Consider the following 17,520-nt stretch of genomic DNA (forward strand, 5'->3'; position numbering starts at 1 on the left):
TCTCTTAGACTATAAATATATATAACCCTGATAACCACCCCTTAAACTGAAGCCCAACAGTCTTTGGAACCCCAAAGGAACAAGCCTCATGCCTTGTATACTTGGAATACAAAGAGGAAATAATTTAGAAACAATAAACACAGCCTAAGGTTAAATTAACATGACATGGCATTTTCTAATTGTAATTAAAAGCCTCCATCCTATCTTCATTGTTTGACTAATGACATGGGGAAACTAAATGGACTAAGAGCTTCTCTGGTAGAGTTCAAACTTTCTCCAGCTTGTTACTGATTGGATTACTGATTGGAGTGCCAGAGGTACTTGTATACCACAACCACATATGTAACAGGTTGAGAAAGGATGGAGTTTCATGTAAAAAAAAAACAATAGTCTTCCACCTCTGTGGCAGATAAGTCCTTTTCACAAGATGAGATGAAAATATGCAACAGTTACAGTACACAAGGGAGCACATTGCCTTCATCCTGCACATGTACAATGAATACCAGAACATGCATTGAACATGTGCAGCCAACCCTCTCTTGCTTGAGATGACATCCAGGTAAATACTCAAGTCTCAGTTGTGCTTATTAGGTGCAGAAATTATTCTTTCCATTAAGCAATAGGTAATAATGAGATGTTAGAGTGGGCATTGTCTGGTGAGGACTAAAACTGATGCACATGGGTATTGTGACTGGGCCTCTTACTGGACTGGAAGGCAGAGATGTGGTAAAAATTGTCAGGGGCAGACAAGAATGATACAGTCAAACTCACTCAGTGTACTAGATAAGGGGTACAACCACAGATACTCTGCTACTTGAGATATAGTAATTGTTCCATGAAACTCCTCTAAGTCATACAGTTTCTCACCGTATACAGGTTGGGTCTCCTCATCTGAAGATCACCACAGTATTGTACAACAGCCTTGAGATGGGGCACCTGGTCCTCAATCTAAAGAAAACACATGTGTTGATGAACAAGCCAAAGACCACCCACTCTGCTACACATCCTGTAAATACAATCATTGTTTTTAAATTAAAAGGATTAAAACCATCAGAGCAGGCTTATGCAGCTCATCATCCCCAAGTCATTCATTATACATCTTTGCCACAGTTTCTCCAACACACGATTTGCACATCTTTGGAATACTTCCATACATATCTATTATACACCTCAAATAGTTTTGCCCAAAACAACACAACGTGCAAGGGCTGGAAACATATCTCAGACAAATTGAGTTATATCTAGCTCCCAACTTGGAAGCACTTAAATTGAAAGACACATATACCCTTTTCATGCACAATTCCCTATTGTACTTTTAAATCTTTAGCCAACATTTGGTCTGGATGCACGTCATTTTTTTCTTTTAAGAATAAGAGTGATATTAACAGTGCACTTTTGCAGTGTCGAGTGAAATGACAAGATGGCTTTTCTTAATGCCACTTCCAATCCACTCCTCTCACAACAAAATTGTAAATCTCTTTAAACACTGTTGCAACTGTCTCAATTCACTATTGTGGTTTTATAAATATATATGCAGACACATTATATGTCATGGTTCTTTATATATTCATTCACTTTGTGCAATTCTATTGCATTCCTGTATAAGTTACATAGCCACACTAACAGTGACACATGATATATAATTCACAGCCACTCTGACGCATTTAGATACTACAACTGGAGTGTGTGAGAAATTAGATTACTAGTTGGAGTGGAAGACTGCCAAATGCAAGGATTCATCATAACTCTTGTCAAAGTGAACCCTCAAATCAGTAAAGTACCCTCAGCTTAACCCCCTGGTTGCTATGGTACAGAACAGACAGTCTTAACTTAGGACAGTGTATAAAGTAATAAAGTGTAAAATGAACAATTAGAATCCAAAATGAATTAGAAAAAGAGTAAAGTGTAATGAGTGAAATGATACCAAAAATAGAAAAATCTGGTAAAAGGAAACTGGTGAATTGATTTTTTTAAATTGTAAGTGAAAATTGGAGTCAAAAAGCCAAGGTTGCGATTTAGGAATGATTCAAGTCAAGCTCATTAGAGCCTGGGTCAGCTACATCATCCAGGTTAGGCCCAGTCGGACATTTTACTTTGAGACTTAGGGCCTCAATACAAGTTTGGTGGTCCGTTGAACCCCCTGGCAGGGGCCGCCGTCAGACTGCCATTGGGTTGGCTATCGGACCACCAGATACGAGCCATATGGGTCTATGAAGCAAAGACTGCTGCGGTCCTGCTGGCACCGACAGGCTTCGCAGATCGCCATGGTCACGAGGCAGCACAAACAGACTGATGGAGCCTGTGTTTCTGCCAGACACATTTTGAAGTTTCACATTGCTAATGTGACCATGGTTGTCCAAACACCACATCTCAGCAGGTGGAAACGGATAGTATCACGGGTTGGAGTCAGTCACAAAGAATGACACATTCACCTGCAGGCAGCCTCACACATGGGGTGCCAACATGGAGCCCATCACACATGTCCTGCTGCTGCTCCTGCTCATCAAAGGTGCACAAAATCCAAGCCGCCGTGGGTGCAATTGACAGTAAGTGCACACACCTAACTGTTATTAACTGCACCAACAGATCATTGCACTGTCGCCCACATCATATGAGGGTCATTCTACAGGCAACAAGTACACATCTCATTGTGTCCTGGGTTGGAATCATTCACAAAGAATGACACATTCATAGACATTAAACACCCTCTTTGGGCCGGTCACTCACACTGCACTGCAACACTACACAATAACACATGTCTGCACATCTCAGGCACAGGGACAGTGAAGGGTACACAACATTTTCCCACACAACACCAACAACACACCACCATATAATATACAAATACAACTCACACACTCATATTCCTCACATGCCATGGACTCTCGTCACATTCAACATACATATGTGTGGATGTGGCATGGAACACAAATACCACTACCAGTAAACAGCCCTGCAATGGACACACACACACCACACACAAATGGCATGCAAAATAGTCAGAGAAACAAATATGCAAAGATCACTCTGCACACAATACCTGCACAATAGGGATGGAGCCATCAGGAGCACCCAGGGAAGGAGGCTGCATTGGGACACATATTAGCTTGCAACTGAATTTGGATTGGGAATACAGAGGTGGAGGGGGGGCGGAAGGTGGGAGGTGACTAGCTGCCATCAGTGAAGAGGCAAGAGCCTGAAAAGATCTCTGTAGGCCAGCCATTGCACCATGAATGCCAACCAGGAATGTATTTGTTTGATGTAGTTGAGTTGCCAATCCCTGGATGGCATTCATAATAGCTGGCTGACTCACAGAGATACTTCTCAGGAGGTCAAAAGCCTCCTCCCTATGGGCAGCAGTGGTAACAGGAGCTTTGGTGGAAATGCCTGCAGCAAAGGAGATTCTCCCCCTCTTGGGTAACCTGGCACTGCCAACTGGGTGGGAACCAAAAGGGAGGGTTGTGATTGAAGGGGGTGTTGGACAAAGATGATACAGGGGGATGCCCTGATGGGTCTGCCACCATTAGGGAGTGGCCACTAGAGGAATAATCCGAGGACAATGAGGATGTTCTGGTCTCCCCCTTGGCACTTTCCCTTGCCCTCCAGGCTACTGAGTCCCTTTGTGTCAGTGGTGTCTTGACCTGAAGTCCCGTGGCCAGATGCCTCTATACTCAACTGTGCCCTAGCTCTTTCACTTTCCGGTGCTGATGCTGCAAATATAAGAGGCATAGGGACATATTTATAAGAAGGTGGTGCATCACTAGTGATGGCCACTTTTCTTGTGGCCCCCTTGCATTCCCTAATGCCACCATGGTAGCGCCATTTGTACAATATGGCACACCATGGCACATGTTAGTCTATACTGGATTAGTGTAAAAAAAATACGCTAATCCAGTATAGTGTTAGGAGGCCCATTGAAATCAATGGGAGCCTCATTGTAGAGCCTGCCTTAAGCAGGCGTAAAACATTTCACAAAAATGTGTGTAAATCTTGTAGATTGCCCTGCCCCATTTTTAGCGAACACCCCCTCTGCATACATAATGCATATATTATGCATGATGGTCACAAAGGGTTTACAAGGTGGCGCAAACCTAGTTTGCTCCACCTTGTAAATTTGGCGCTATGGTAGTGGCCCGTTACCATCACATTTGAGCAAAAATGTTGCCTCAAATGTGGCGCTTAAGGGTGCAAGGGCCTTGTAAATCTGGTGCACAGGATCATCACATGTCCATGTTCACACTTGAACAATAGCTCTGATTAGAAAACATTACCATGAGAAGAAGTAGGCCCCAGCAACAAACTCCACCTGAGTGGCCCATACATGTGCCATACCATAAGCATGCTTTCCAACTGAACTGTCAAAAGTTGCCCACAGACAATTCAGGATCTCAGACAACTACAACCTTATGGCTGGAGTTATACTATCACACTAACCATTGAACAAGTAGGGGACCCCATCACCCTCAAAGCTTTGCCCCGTGGAGCAGACCTCAGTTACCTGTTGGTACACAATAGTAAGCCTATGCCAAATGCACTTCCGCAGAAGGTCATGCACACATCTATTTGTCAGATTCAAAATGGCTCAACAATAAGAAATTATGCTTCAAAATCCTGCCATGTAGATGACAAAATACAATATACTGTAGAAGGTGACATGGAAATACTCATGTCATACTGGAAGCAGTTCCACTATGCACACTTCACCAAGCGATATTTGTAGCAATAGAGTCATGGAGGTATTATTAATGTTCTCAGATAGGCCACAAATGTAGCATGGAAATGGACACTGTTAAAATCCACAATACAATGAATCAGCAATCCCCAAGGAAATCACTACTAATATCTGATGCCCCCCTTATAATGACATACTCTGAGTGCATCAGTAGGCACCATTAGTCCCTTGGATGTTAGAGAGGCTTAGATACTTGCAAATACTTGTTGAAGTCCCTCAACATTTTCCCCAGTTGGAAGCTACATCATGGTCTCCAGTATGGTCATGCAGACACAGATGTCTGTCTGTGGATGAATGCTTGTACCCAAACTCAAGTGGTTCTAATATAACTGCAAGTCACTCCATGATGGTGACCAACAGTCAGGTCACAGACGTTGCCCACTACACATGTGCAGTGCCCCTTTCCACATATTGCCACATCAAATGCATAGATATTCACATTGGCGCTCTAAACTCTAGGTGGACCTGTCTTGTCTCTCAACGCTATTGCAGTTGTACATGACATATGACATGCTATGATGGGTAAGGGTATGTGTCAGCTAATAAACAGTGGTGACACACTCCTGTATGTGGAAAGCATGAAATGTACCCCCATTGTAAATATCCTATGTCACACACAGTTTGCCATGCACATATGTGAGGGAATACAGACATCATCCCATCAACATAGGTAGACCATGCATGAAATAGCAGCTTACAAATGTTTTTCAAAAGAGAAAGGGACACATGCTGACATAGCCACAAGGAATGTTGGCAATAGTGATGGCACATAAATCATGTCAAAAGACATTCCCCACTTACCGAGGTAAAGTATTGACCTATAGCTGAATCCAAAGAACAATGTAAGCTCTGTCACATGTACGTTGGACATCTTCACATTACAAACTACAGTGAGGCACGAGCACCCATCATATGCTGAAGACAACTAATCTCTGGGAGCCAGATGCCTATATAGACATTTATCCAGACACATGACTGAGGACAGTGATCTATCATCAACTTACCTTTGGCCTGTAACATTTAGGAGTAGTGGTCTGTTGTAGAAATTAAACACACTACAACAACAAACAGTAGTTGTTTGATCAATGTACACGGCCATATGTCATCCCTGCAGAGCAAGTGGTTTCTGTATTCTACCCAGTTGTGCCTTAAGTCCCTGGGCCAATATGCAAGGCATATCAGTATGCACCACATGACACATCTACACAATCACTCATCTACTGTGTGGCACATGGCTCATCCCTAATTGTCAGAGGGAGCTGTCAGAGTCCAACCCATTCACTTGGCAATGTGACAGGCAGAAATATGCCCTGTACGCACAACCCTGTGGCTGCTGTGCTGCCCTCAAATGCCCATCAAGCTCTGGATAGGCCACCACCAGGATGCGGGCCATTAGGGCTCTGGATAGGTACCCTGCCTATGTTAGGAGGATATCCCCAGGTGGACTTCCATGATCTCCAGATAGACTGGCTTTCCCCTGCAAGAATACAGAAGACAAATCAAGAGATCCTGATTACAAGTTTCATCACAAATGGCTGAGTCACAGAATGTCAGTATCATCAAGCTAGGACTTTAATATTTGTCAATACTCCTCACGTGTGACACATACAAGAAATAAGTACGGGAACATGACTACTGGTATATATTTTTCCATCTGCAGACTTACTACCCTGTTCAAGCCCTACAATGACTAAGCAAGCTTACTGACATGATGTGGCCCATGATCTGCCAATCGGACTGTGGTGTGAGCCACTATGAAACACATCACACCTATGTGGCTTCTAAAGGGTAAACTCCTTAGGCATGAACGGACCAACACATTCACACTCTGTGAGAATGACTCTCTGCATACAGTCCATACAATCAACTGCCATAATACAAACTCAAACATTACACATGAGTAACAATAAAGGAAATGGCATTGCGGGTACCGAAAGTGTCTTTCCTGTACATGTGTGAACATGTGCCATAACAAATGCAGACGTTTGACAGTTCAGGTTCTGTGCTATGTACCTGTACCACATAACAGTCCTTTGGACATATGTGTCCATCCTACAGATGGCATCCAACAAACAAAGATATGCATTGTACAGTTTCTGCTATGCGACCACACTACTGAGTCACATATCATGGCCTTCCAGGAATCAACACACTGCCTGCACTGTGGGACTATCAATTTGCAATAAGCCTGTACAGGACAAATATGACCTGCATGAAGGTGACAACAGGGCTGTGGGAGTAAGGGACCTGTCATGAGTAATAGACACACATCGACAATGCTGCCCAGTGCACATATGGACTAGATTAATGACATACCTCTGAACCCATTCCTAATCTAATCAAAGAATGAGGCAGTCTGGACAGGATTTGCCACCAGAGCCTCATATCGGCCGGATTGTAGGATCTGCTGCAGTGTAGCCTATGAGGATGAGAATTATGGTGAAGGCAGGGGTGTCTGGGGTGGGTTCTCTCCCTAACATGGCCTCCCTTCCAGTGGCTGGTACCAATGAAGGGCCTGGTGCAGATATGCCAAAGGAAGGGGCAGTGTGTTGTTGTTGATCCCTTATCAGGGTGGTGGTAATGTCCCTCAGCACCCTTTTTAGGGAGGCGATGTTGGTTTTGGGAGCCTCCCACTGTTCATGGATATCCCTATAGATGTCCCTCTGCAGCTGCTTGATTAGCTGGAGTTCTGCAAGTACCTGGCTCATCATGTCTTGGGACTCCTGATAGACCCCCAAGACGTGGCTGATGGTGTCCTGTCCAGGAGCATCCCCAGTGGCCTCACCGTGCTGGCTGACAGCATCTCTCCCAATCACCCTACCCTCATGGCCCTGTGCCCTTTCCACGGGCTGCCTCTCCCACTAGTTCCAGGACCATCATGGTCAGAAGTGTGATGCTGCGACTCAGGATCCTGGAATGGGAGGGCACAAGATGGTTGCCACTGTCCCAGGGACACAGGTTGGGGGGTCACTGTCCCAGGTACACAGGTTGGGGGTGAACAGCTGCCTTTGATGAGAGGCAACCAGGCTGGGAGGTGATGAAGTGGCCACAGTAAGACTCACTGTTGGTATCTGACCAGGTAGTCCAGATGGGCCAGAAACATCCTCCACGTCCAGACATCCTGGAGTATCATCGTCACTGAGGGCTTCCTCCATTGCGGTAGTGGCAGTCTCTTCAGTGGGCTCTTTGTGGCCAGTGGCAGGTCAACCTGAGGATGTGAAACCTCCAAAGGTTTACAGTTACATTTAAAAAATACCTTGGACATAGTTGATTTGCAGGTTATCCTATTGTGACATTGTAGGAAAGTACCCTTTTTCTTGGCATGGTGACCCCCTTGTTTTGCCTGATGCCAATGTGTTTATCTGTGTTCGCTGGGATCCTGCTAAACAGGACCCCAGTGATTATGCTCTCTCACCCAAAACTCTGTATTTCATCCCACAATATGCATACTGGTGGCCCCACATAAGTCCCTAGTACATGGTACCTACGTACCCAGGGCATTGGGGTTCCAGGGCATCCCTATATGCCACAGTAGTTATTCTGTCACCCATAGGGAGCCTGTAGGAGGCTGGCCCTCTATGTAGTGTGCAAACCTAGGCACACTGTGCAGGGGTCAAGGCACCCACACATTGGTTTCCAGAGGTAAAAATTAGACCACCTAATGCTCCAATTTTTATGGTAGCTGGTTGAGCAGTTAGGCTAATCCAGGAGATGTACTAAGTATTTGCTGTACTCACAAATCCAATCATGCACCACACGCACTCAATGAATAATTTGAGACCAGATTTTATAAAAATACGTCAGACTTTTATATACATTTCAAGACCAAGATCTTTAAGCTAGGCTAAGTACTTTTTGAGTTAAGACTTTTCAAAGTTTTAATAAGGTTAGTCTTTTTGTGTATAATTACGCAACCTAGGAATCAATAAGCAGTCACTTTTAAAAATGCATTAAAAATTATACAGTTGAGTTACCAGTCTCTTCTTTTGCAGGGTGGTTGAAGTAGTCAGTGGGCACACTGTGCCAGATGGAGAGCCTCGGGAAGCTCCCTGTTCCGGCGGGAGCAGCATTGGAAAGTCTCTTGGCACAGGCACAGGGCCACCTGGAGGGGCCATTTGGAAAAAGGAGCTGGTTTGCAGATTTAAAGATGGTGCCTTGGGGTCACCTTGGGCTGTTGGGGACCCGTGGAGCACAGCTGGCTTCTCATTGCAGGGCGCAGGACAGCCGGATGCAGGGCGAGTTGGAGATCCAGGAACTGTGCACAACTGAGTACTTTGGAGCTGGAGGTGAGTCTCTTTGAGGGCTGCTTACAGGACAACAGGAGCACTCTGGCAGGAGATCCAGAGTATTCCTGAAGTCCCTTGACTGGGGCTTCCTCCTGATCCTTTTTCAGTTCTGAGGGAGCTGGTGTTCTGGTTATACAATGTCAGCTGACCAGTACCCAGCGCATTGGAGTAACTCGACCAATGATGGGTGCAGTGCCACCATACTTGGCACACTTGTAGGACACTTCCAGGCTGTCATCGGTGTGTCACTGTGTCTGGCTGCAACTTCCGGTTGCAGATATATTGGCTGGTCAGTGAAGTGACCCTCACTAACTTGTTTGTTCTTGCTTGGTTATTGAGTGGTGCCTCCACTGAGAAGGGAGATCTGGGGTGATTATTGAAGCCTGGACCCCCCTGGGTATCTTGGGGTCAGTCCAGTGTCCAGTTCCTCCTCAGCAGTGATTTTCAGGTCCTAGGTGCAGAAGGCAGGGTTTGGCACCTTTTCTTGAGCAGCAGGTCCACAGTTCTCTTGCTTTGGATTTTCTTTGGTGCTGGTCTTCTTTGGCTTTTCAAATCTGATTTCTTGGTGTGGGGGTGCCCACTAAATACTGAATTTAGTGGGCATTTTAGGGAAAATCTGGTAGTGTCTAATGGGACACTTACCCTTGGGTGGCTACACCCACTATAGTGACCACTCTCTGTGGGAAGGGTCACTTCCCTAAACCTCATTGGCTATTTTCCTGCCATCCAACATGGAGGAAAATGAAATGGAGGGTTCACTTCGGGGTGGTGCATGTCCAGTGAGACCACTCCTCCTACCCTTTGTTTGGTTTCCCACCTTTGCGCCTTCTAAAAGTGGGGGTTGACAAAGAGGGAAGCCATCTACTGCTAGCAGTAGGCCTGGGGATTTCAAGGGTGGTAGCCCTTAGAAGCTCACTGCCAGGGCAGTGTGCATTCCTGAGGGAGGGGATGTTAGCACATCCACCCAGGAAGGGCATTGTTTCACAAACCAGAGAGACAGAGCTCTCCCCCAGGGTTTGTGTATTGGCTGTCTGGATGTGGCAGGCTGAGTGGAACCAGTCAGCAACCATGCCAGTATAGTTAGCTTTTTCAGGAGGCACCTCTAAGGTGACCCCTGGGTAGATGTTACAATAAATCCAGTACTGGTACCAGTTTGGAGTTATCATTCTGTGTTGTTTGATATTAAACAACCCAGAATTTAGAGTAGCTATTAAGTAGCTGTGAAACTCGCGTTGACCAGTGTCCAACACATACATTAAAATGGCTGCTCTTTTCATTCACTACGTCCCAGGTTTGTCAGGTACACAGTAGGGGCATATTTCACATGTAGCTATGCCCTCACATATAATTTGGAGCACCCTGCCTTAGGGCTTTAAGGCCTGCTAGAGGGGTGTCTTACTCATAGGAAGGGTGGGTACCTAAGTACATTTTACTAGGGACTTATAGTGGTAGCTAAATGTATATACAATCAATTGTACAATGCTTTAGGGAAAGAACACTGGGAACCTGAGGAAATTCGATTTTTAATACGATCGTATCGACCCGCCATTTTGTGGCCCGCCGCCATTTTATGTTGCCTTCACTCAGGCAGCACAGCGAACGAAGTCCATTCTGCCTTTTCTGCTTATTCTGCAACATGGTGTTCAAAACAGCCTTCTGCCTCTATCTTTACAAGGCTGGTATTAAGGTCTGACCGAGTACACTAATCCCTGTCTGGTTTTCTAATCCTTGTTTCAACTATCTGTAGGCTCAGACTATTCTCCGCCGATCTTATCTTATCGTCTGGCCTTCGCTGTCCTTTGCTAGTATTCTCTCATTTCACAACTGTCCTCCAAACGCACACAAACTTATCACACCACATGCAACTTCGTTGTGGATCGGTTAATGAATTAGTTCAAGGGAGGGGTGACAAACACAGCTGGAGGGGAGGCAACCTTAAGTCACTTGATACTTTGTTTTCCAATTCCTTCTATTGGTGCTGTCTTGTTTTCCGACATTTCTATTGGCTCTGTTCTATCTTTACCTTATTTTTACTGGCTCCTTTCTATGTGTTCTGGGAGTGTATGTAGTTAATAAATGGTTTTTATACGGTTTATAAGATTGTGCGCCACAAAGTAAAGTGGCAGTCTCCTGAGAACATACCTTGTGTACTTCTTGGACAACTGTACTAGCTGCAGCTAATAAAATCTGATCTTTTACGCCTGACAGAGTGTCCCGTGTCTCTGTTAGTTGAGGCAGGTGAATCCAAGGAGATTTTAGGCGTACCCTGCGCCGCCAGGCCCATAAGGTTCTGGTTCTTCAACTGGCGCCCAACGTGGGGCGGCTTCAGCGGTACCGGTTCTGCCTGAAGGTCGTGAGGAACCCCGCAAGAAAATTCTGGAGGAATCGCGAGCCACGTCAAGCGACCCCTGTATGTCGAAGTGGTCCGAAGGTCTTTTTCAGCGCGGTTACTCCTTCCTGACGGCTACTGACGACTGCTGCCCTGACTGCCGCCCTGCCTTGGCCCTTTCTTTGATGATGTATGGTAAAGCGAGACGATAGACGGGCCTCTGTCGGTGTAAGAAGACATCCTTAGTTAAGTATTTGGTGGGTCGCGCCCACAAATTTTGGTCTTTGTTTTGTCCTTAGGTCCTTAGATTTGGCCATTGCAGTGGCCAAAGCCGAGGGGTAAGTGCATTTGTGCTGTGTAAACTGAAAGTTTTACCCCCTTGATGTTTGTGAACAGCCAGTAAAAATCGTGAGATGTCTGGTCTGACTAAGTTTGGAAAACCTTTTTGCTTTGGTTGTAATAGGGACTCCCAGCTTGAGGACTCCTGTCCGATTCCTTCGGTTGGAACTCCCACATATGAGCTCTATTCTAAACATGGTGTTGGTCCTATTGCCTTTAATAAGACATGGACCCGATATACAAAGAAAGATGGTGTTTTAAAATGGCCAGAAAATGGTAGTTTCGAAACTGATGTGCTAGATAATTTAGAAGCAACGTTATTTAAAAGAAAAGCCCGGCCGGCAATGTTTGACTCTTTTCGCCTTTGGCGTAAGGAAGCCAAACAGAGAGAAATTAAACAAGCGAAACGAGATAGGAAAACACAGGGAATGACGATTATACAGGCTGCTCAGCAATTCAAAGATGATGAAATAGATAATGCAATGGAAATTTCAGACAGACAGCATCGAATGGCAATAGATAAATGCTATCCGACGTTGCCTATCTCTTCCCTTGATAAGAGAAAAGATTTTGAGGAAGATTCCTTAATGTCCCACTTATTGAAATTGCCTCCGCCCTATGTACAAGGTGCTAATGCACCCCCGATGTTACCGCCTGTTCATCCGCCAGTTGTGCTTCCGCCTGCTCCAGCTTTTCCACATTTGCCTCCTCAAGTATTGCCTATGCCAGCTTTGCCTTTAACTCCTTTGCCTTCTGCTCCTTTGGCAATTCCTAATGCTCCTTTAGTTAATTCACCTAATACCTTGTCCCCTATCCTTATGTCAAATTCTCCATCTATGCGTAAGCGATTTACCGATACTGTCTCTGGTCTCTTATCACCTTTCTTTGAAGCTTTAAACGTGTCTCCAGCTTTTTCTCGAAGACAGTCTCGTAGTCAATTCCCAGACTCCGAAGAGCGAGAAAAATTGGATTCACTTGCTTGTAGATGGATCAAGAAGGGTCCCCAATATAGTACGTCTGATATTATGTCCACCTTTCTGCAATGGAATGCACCTACGCAGAGATATGTTTTTAAAGTTATGTGCGATACTCTCGCCAAAGAATGGGAGGATATGAATTTGGGTTCGGTCCCACAGGATCTGTTAGATGTTCAGGCTGACTTTGACAAAGGACTTATTGTGGGTCCTAAGGTTGAAAACGCTGTCAGAACACTTATTTCTTTCAGATCCCTATTGTTCTCACAGACTTTTCCTGATTCTGATCCTTCAGTTAGGACAGCACTGAAAAACTATCCCATGAGAGAGGTTTCTCCAATATGGAAGGAAGAAGTTGCAGCAGCAGGTGCTAATCCAGCTATTCCTGCGCATTTTCAGCGCATATGGATACATGTCCCCTGGAAAAGGTCTGAAGTTTTAGCACTTAAACAGTCACTACCAGATCCACGCAAAAATCCTGCTGGTTACTATAAAGAGTTGTCGCAAACAGTTGATGCATGTACTATGAATCTAGCAGATATTGACATGTTGATGGGAAATGTAGTTCCACAGACAATATGGGCTAAAATTCGTAGAGAGGATCACGCTCAAGAATTAGGCGGCGATTGGAACGCTATTATTGCCGCAGATAGAGGTCAAGTAGGTGGTGCAAAGCCCGACGCTTTGATCTCAGAACTCCCTGGTAGGATTATTACATTAATGAAAACAATGATGCCTGCTTTGAGAGTTAATTGGGATAAGCTAGCAGCATGTAAACAAAAGAAAGATGAAAGTGTTTCCGATTTCTTTACCCGATTCGAGGAGACATTCATTGATCACAGTGGTCAAGATATGGCTACAGAAGGGGGACAGCGATTATTTGTGGATAAGTTCGTATATAACTTGCTTCCTGAACTATCACACAAGTTAAAAGACTCCGAGAGTTCATGGGCAGTTTCTTCTTCCGCCCAGATATTGGCTACTGCACAATATTATGAAAATAGAGACAAAGAAGAAAGGGAAAAACAAGAGAAAAAGACGAAAGAATTAAAAACTAAAGTTCTCTTGCAACAGGCTTATCCTCCTCGTTATGTTCAGCCTCAGTTTCAACAGCCTCCGCAGTTTCAGAGGTTGTATCAAAAGCCTGAACCATTCATTCCAAGACCTTTGCTAGGTCCCAATCAATGTGCTTATTGTAGGGAGGAAGGTCATTTTAAGAACAGTTGTCCGGCATTGTTGCAGCGTAATGGAGCAACATCTGCTCCACGAGGTCGTGGTGGTCCTCAGTCAGCAAATAGAGGTAGAGGTCGAGGTGTGTTAACCCAAGGGCAGCGTTCTTTTGTTCCTCCAAATTCCGGAAATTACTTTGACCAGCAAAATGTTAGGTCTACACAGTATTACAGTGAGGATCAGTATATTGAAGGAGGGAATGAAAGTCTTCATTTTGAATAGGACAGCCATGGACAAAGTAAGGGGGTTACGTCAATTCCAGTGGATCAGAATGGACCTTATGTTAATGTCACTACAATGGGTGTTTCAGAGCCATTTCTTTTAGATACTGGTGCCATGAGAAGCTCTATCATTCATTCTAAACTCCCTGGCGCACCTTTGTCTGGCTTAACGAATGTATCTGTAGGATTTTCTGGCGCCCCTGTTCGCAATCCAGTTTCTTGCCCTTTGCCTGTTTCAATAGGCCCTTATGATTTAGAAGCTCCGCTTCTTCTGACGAATGGTTGTGGTGAAAATCTGTTGGGTTTAGATCTATTAAAAAGAATGCATGCTACGATATATTGTTCACCTTCTGGTGTATACCTCACTCTAGGACAGAAAATGACTAGTCCAATGTACTTATCAAAAGATCAATTCCCACCTGAATTGCTTTCTCTTCCCGAAACGCTTTGGGCTACGGGTCCGAATGACGTTGGTTGTCTTGAGATCCCACCTTATGTTGTTACTCTTAAGCCCAATGCTGAAATGCCACGTATTCCGCAATACAGAATCTCTACTGAAGGTGAGAAAGCACTTCTGGAAATTGTCCATGATTTGATTCAGAAGGGTGTGGTTGAGGAAACGAGAGGAAATACATGTAACAGTCCTGTTCTTCCGGTTCTTAAACGCACTGATCCTTCTCAGCATCCTGTTTATCGTTTTGTAATTGATCTTCGGGAGGTAAACAAGATTGTCGTACCGCAGTTTCCTGTAGTCCCAGATATCACTGCTCTGTTGACGATGATACCTTCTACAGCGACTTGGTTTTCAGTTATTGATCTAAAGAATGCTTTCTTTAGTATTCCCATCGCCGAAGAGAGTAGAGATATTTTTGGTTTTTCCCTCGGAGGCCGAAGCTTCCGGTTTAAACGCGCACCTCAAGGTTATTGTGAAAGTCCCTCTATTTACAGTCAAGCTCTAAAATGTCATCTTGATGCCTTTTCCTTACCGTCCGATGCCGCTCTCATTCAGTACATGGATGACTTATTAGTTGCCGCTGATTCAGAGGAGATTTGCAAAAACGTGACCGTTGCACTGTTGCGTCATTTGTTTGATCTAAATCACAAGGTTTCTCCTTCTAAATTACAATATGTCTGTCGCGAGGTGACTTATTTGGGTCATCTCTTGTCAAAGGAGGGACGACGATTGACCCCCGAACGAATTCAGGCAATTGCACAAATGTCAGTGCCATCCACACAAAGAGAGGTACGTGCTTTTTTGGGCATTACTTCTTATTGTAGACAGTGGATTCCGAGTTTCTCTTTATTGGCTAAACCGCTGTTGGCGCTAACTTTAAAAGATACGCCTCAGCCTCTTCCGTGGACTGACGAGTGTCAGAAGAGTTTTACTGATTTGCGTATTGCTTTGTGTTCTGCTCCTGTATTGGGTACTCCTGATTACAGTAAGCCCTTTACGCTCTATGTCCACGAAAGAGAGGGTTGTGCATTGTCAGTCTTAACGCAGCGTTTTGGAGATCAACAGCGACCATGCGCATATTTCTCAGCTACGTTAGATCCAGTAGCTAAAGCATTGCCTAGTTGTCTTAAGGCGACAGCGGCAGCAGCAATTTCTATTCGACAGTCTGCTGGAGTAGTGCTAGATAATACTCTCATTGTTATGGTGCCACATGCAGTGGATACTTTACTAAATAGGACAAAAACGCAGCATCTTACGAGTGCTCGGTTGTCCGGATATGAGCTGACGCTTTTGGCTAGTCACATACACATCAAACGATGTAATACCCTGAATCCAGCTACTTTGTTGCCTCTTCCAGAAGAGAGAGATGTCTCTGAACAGCATGATTGTTTTCTCCGTACTGAAGAAGAGACTAAGGGTAGAATTGACCTAAAAGACACGCCATTAGTGAATCCAGATGGAACACTATGGGTAGATGGATCTTGTTTCAAGCTCCCGAATGGAGATACAGTTTCAGCCTACGCTATTACTACTTTGCATACGATTGTGGAGACAGCACGCATTAGACATAATTCAGCTCAGGCAGCTGAATTGATAGCCTTAACTAGAGCGTGTGTGTTATCCAAAGGAAAAAGAGTAAACGTGTACACTGATAGCCAATACGCTTTTGGTGTACCGTTTAACTTTGGGCGTTTATGGAAGGAAAGAGGATTCTTTACTTCCCATGGTACTAAGATACAACATGGTCAATTAGTGACTGAACTTCTTGAGTCACTTACAATGCCTACTCAGATAGCGATCGTGAAGTGTAGTGCACACAAAAAGATTGTGGACGATGTTGGTCGAGGAAATGCATTTGCAGATGAGGTAGCGAAAAAGACAGCCAGAGACAACACAAGTCGAATGTATGTTGCAGGTCCCGCAAACTGCGTAAGAGAAAAGGGAATGTGTGAAGATACAGTAGAGAGTGTGAAATCAATTCAAGGAGAGGCTACGGAGAATGAGTTGAGAAAGTGGAAGGAAAGTACAGGAATGTTAGATGAGATGGGATGTTGGGTTGAATTATCAGAACATCAACGTTGGCTGTTACCAGATGCTTATGTACTACCTGTAGTTACTATGGCACATGGTCCAGCTCACCTAAGTGCAAAAGGAATATGTAAACTTCTGGCTCCAGTGTGGCAAAATGAGGGGATCCCAAAGTGTGCAAATAATGTAGTAAAACATTGTATTGTTTGCTTGATGTACAATCCGGGAAAGGGAACCCCAACTCCAGCAGGTCATTTTGCTCCTCCAACATATCCATTTGAGGTGTTGCAGATCGATTATATTCACATGGAACGATGCAACAACCTCAAATATGTTCTGGTGGTAGTATGTGCTTTTTCTAGATGGGTAGAAGCCTACCCTCTGAAGGACAATACTGCTTTATCAACTGCCAAAATACTTTTGAAAGAATTCTTCCCTAGGTTTGGTTTGCCGCGCATTGTCTGGAGTGACAATGGGAGCAAATTTGTGGGTCAAGTCATGCAAAAAGTTTGTGCAGGTCTTGGCATAAAACAGAAGTTCCACGCGGCGAATCACCCACAGTCGGCTGGTTTAGTAGAATGCTACAATGGAACCTTGAAGCTTAAAATTGCTAAGGTGCAAGCTAGCACAGGACTTAATTGGCCTGATGCTTTACCATTGGCTCTTCTGTCCACCAGAACAGCAGTACACTCTCGTTTGGGGCTTAGCCCTTACGAAGTGATATTTGGTCGCCCAGCTAATGTATGGGGAGTTCCTCGCCCTAAGAAATACTCAGACTTGCCATACCCGATGTTGATTGACTACTTGCATGACCTTACAACTAAATTGCGTGTTCTTCATCAACAGGTTCAGAGTGCTCTACCAGAGGCTTCCACAGACCCAGGTCATTCCATCCGACCAGGTGACTGGGTCTGCACGAAAAATTTC

General features: G+C 44.7%; 1 protein-coding gene across 1 annotated transcript in view; it reads right to left on the reverse strand.

The window, feature by feature from the left end:
* LOC138257110 (long-chain-fatty-acid--CoA ligase ACSBG2-like) overlaps window positions 1-17,520 on the reverse strand; it is a 293,313-nt gene that overhangs the window by 152,004 nt on the left and 123,789 nt on the right. The window contains exon 5 of the mRNA XM_069205886.1: window positions 868-948. Within this exon, the coding sequence (XP_069061987.1) occupies window positions 868-948 (81 nt within the window). The remainder of the gene's footprint in view (window positions 1-867; window positions 949-17,520) is intronic.

Source organism: Pleurodeles waltl, chromosome 1_2 (assembly GCF_031143425.1).
Source record: "Pleurodeles waltl isolate 20211129_DDA chromosome 1_2, aPleWal1.hap1.20221129, whole genome shotgun sequence".
Taxonomy (NCBI): Eukaryota; Metazoa; Chordata; class Amphibia; order Caudata; family Salamandridae; genus Pleurodeles; species Pleurodeles waltl.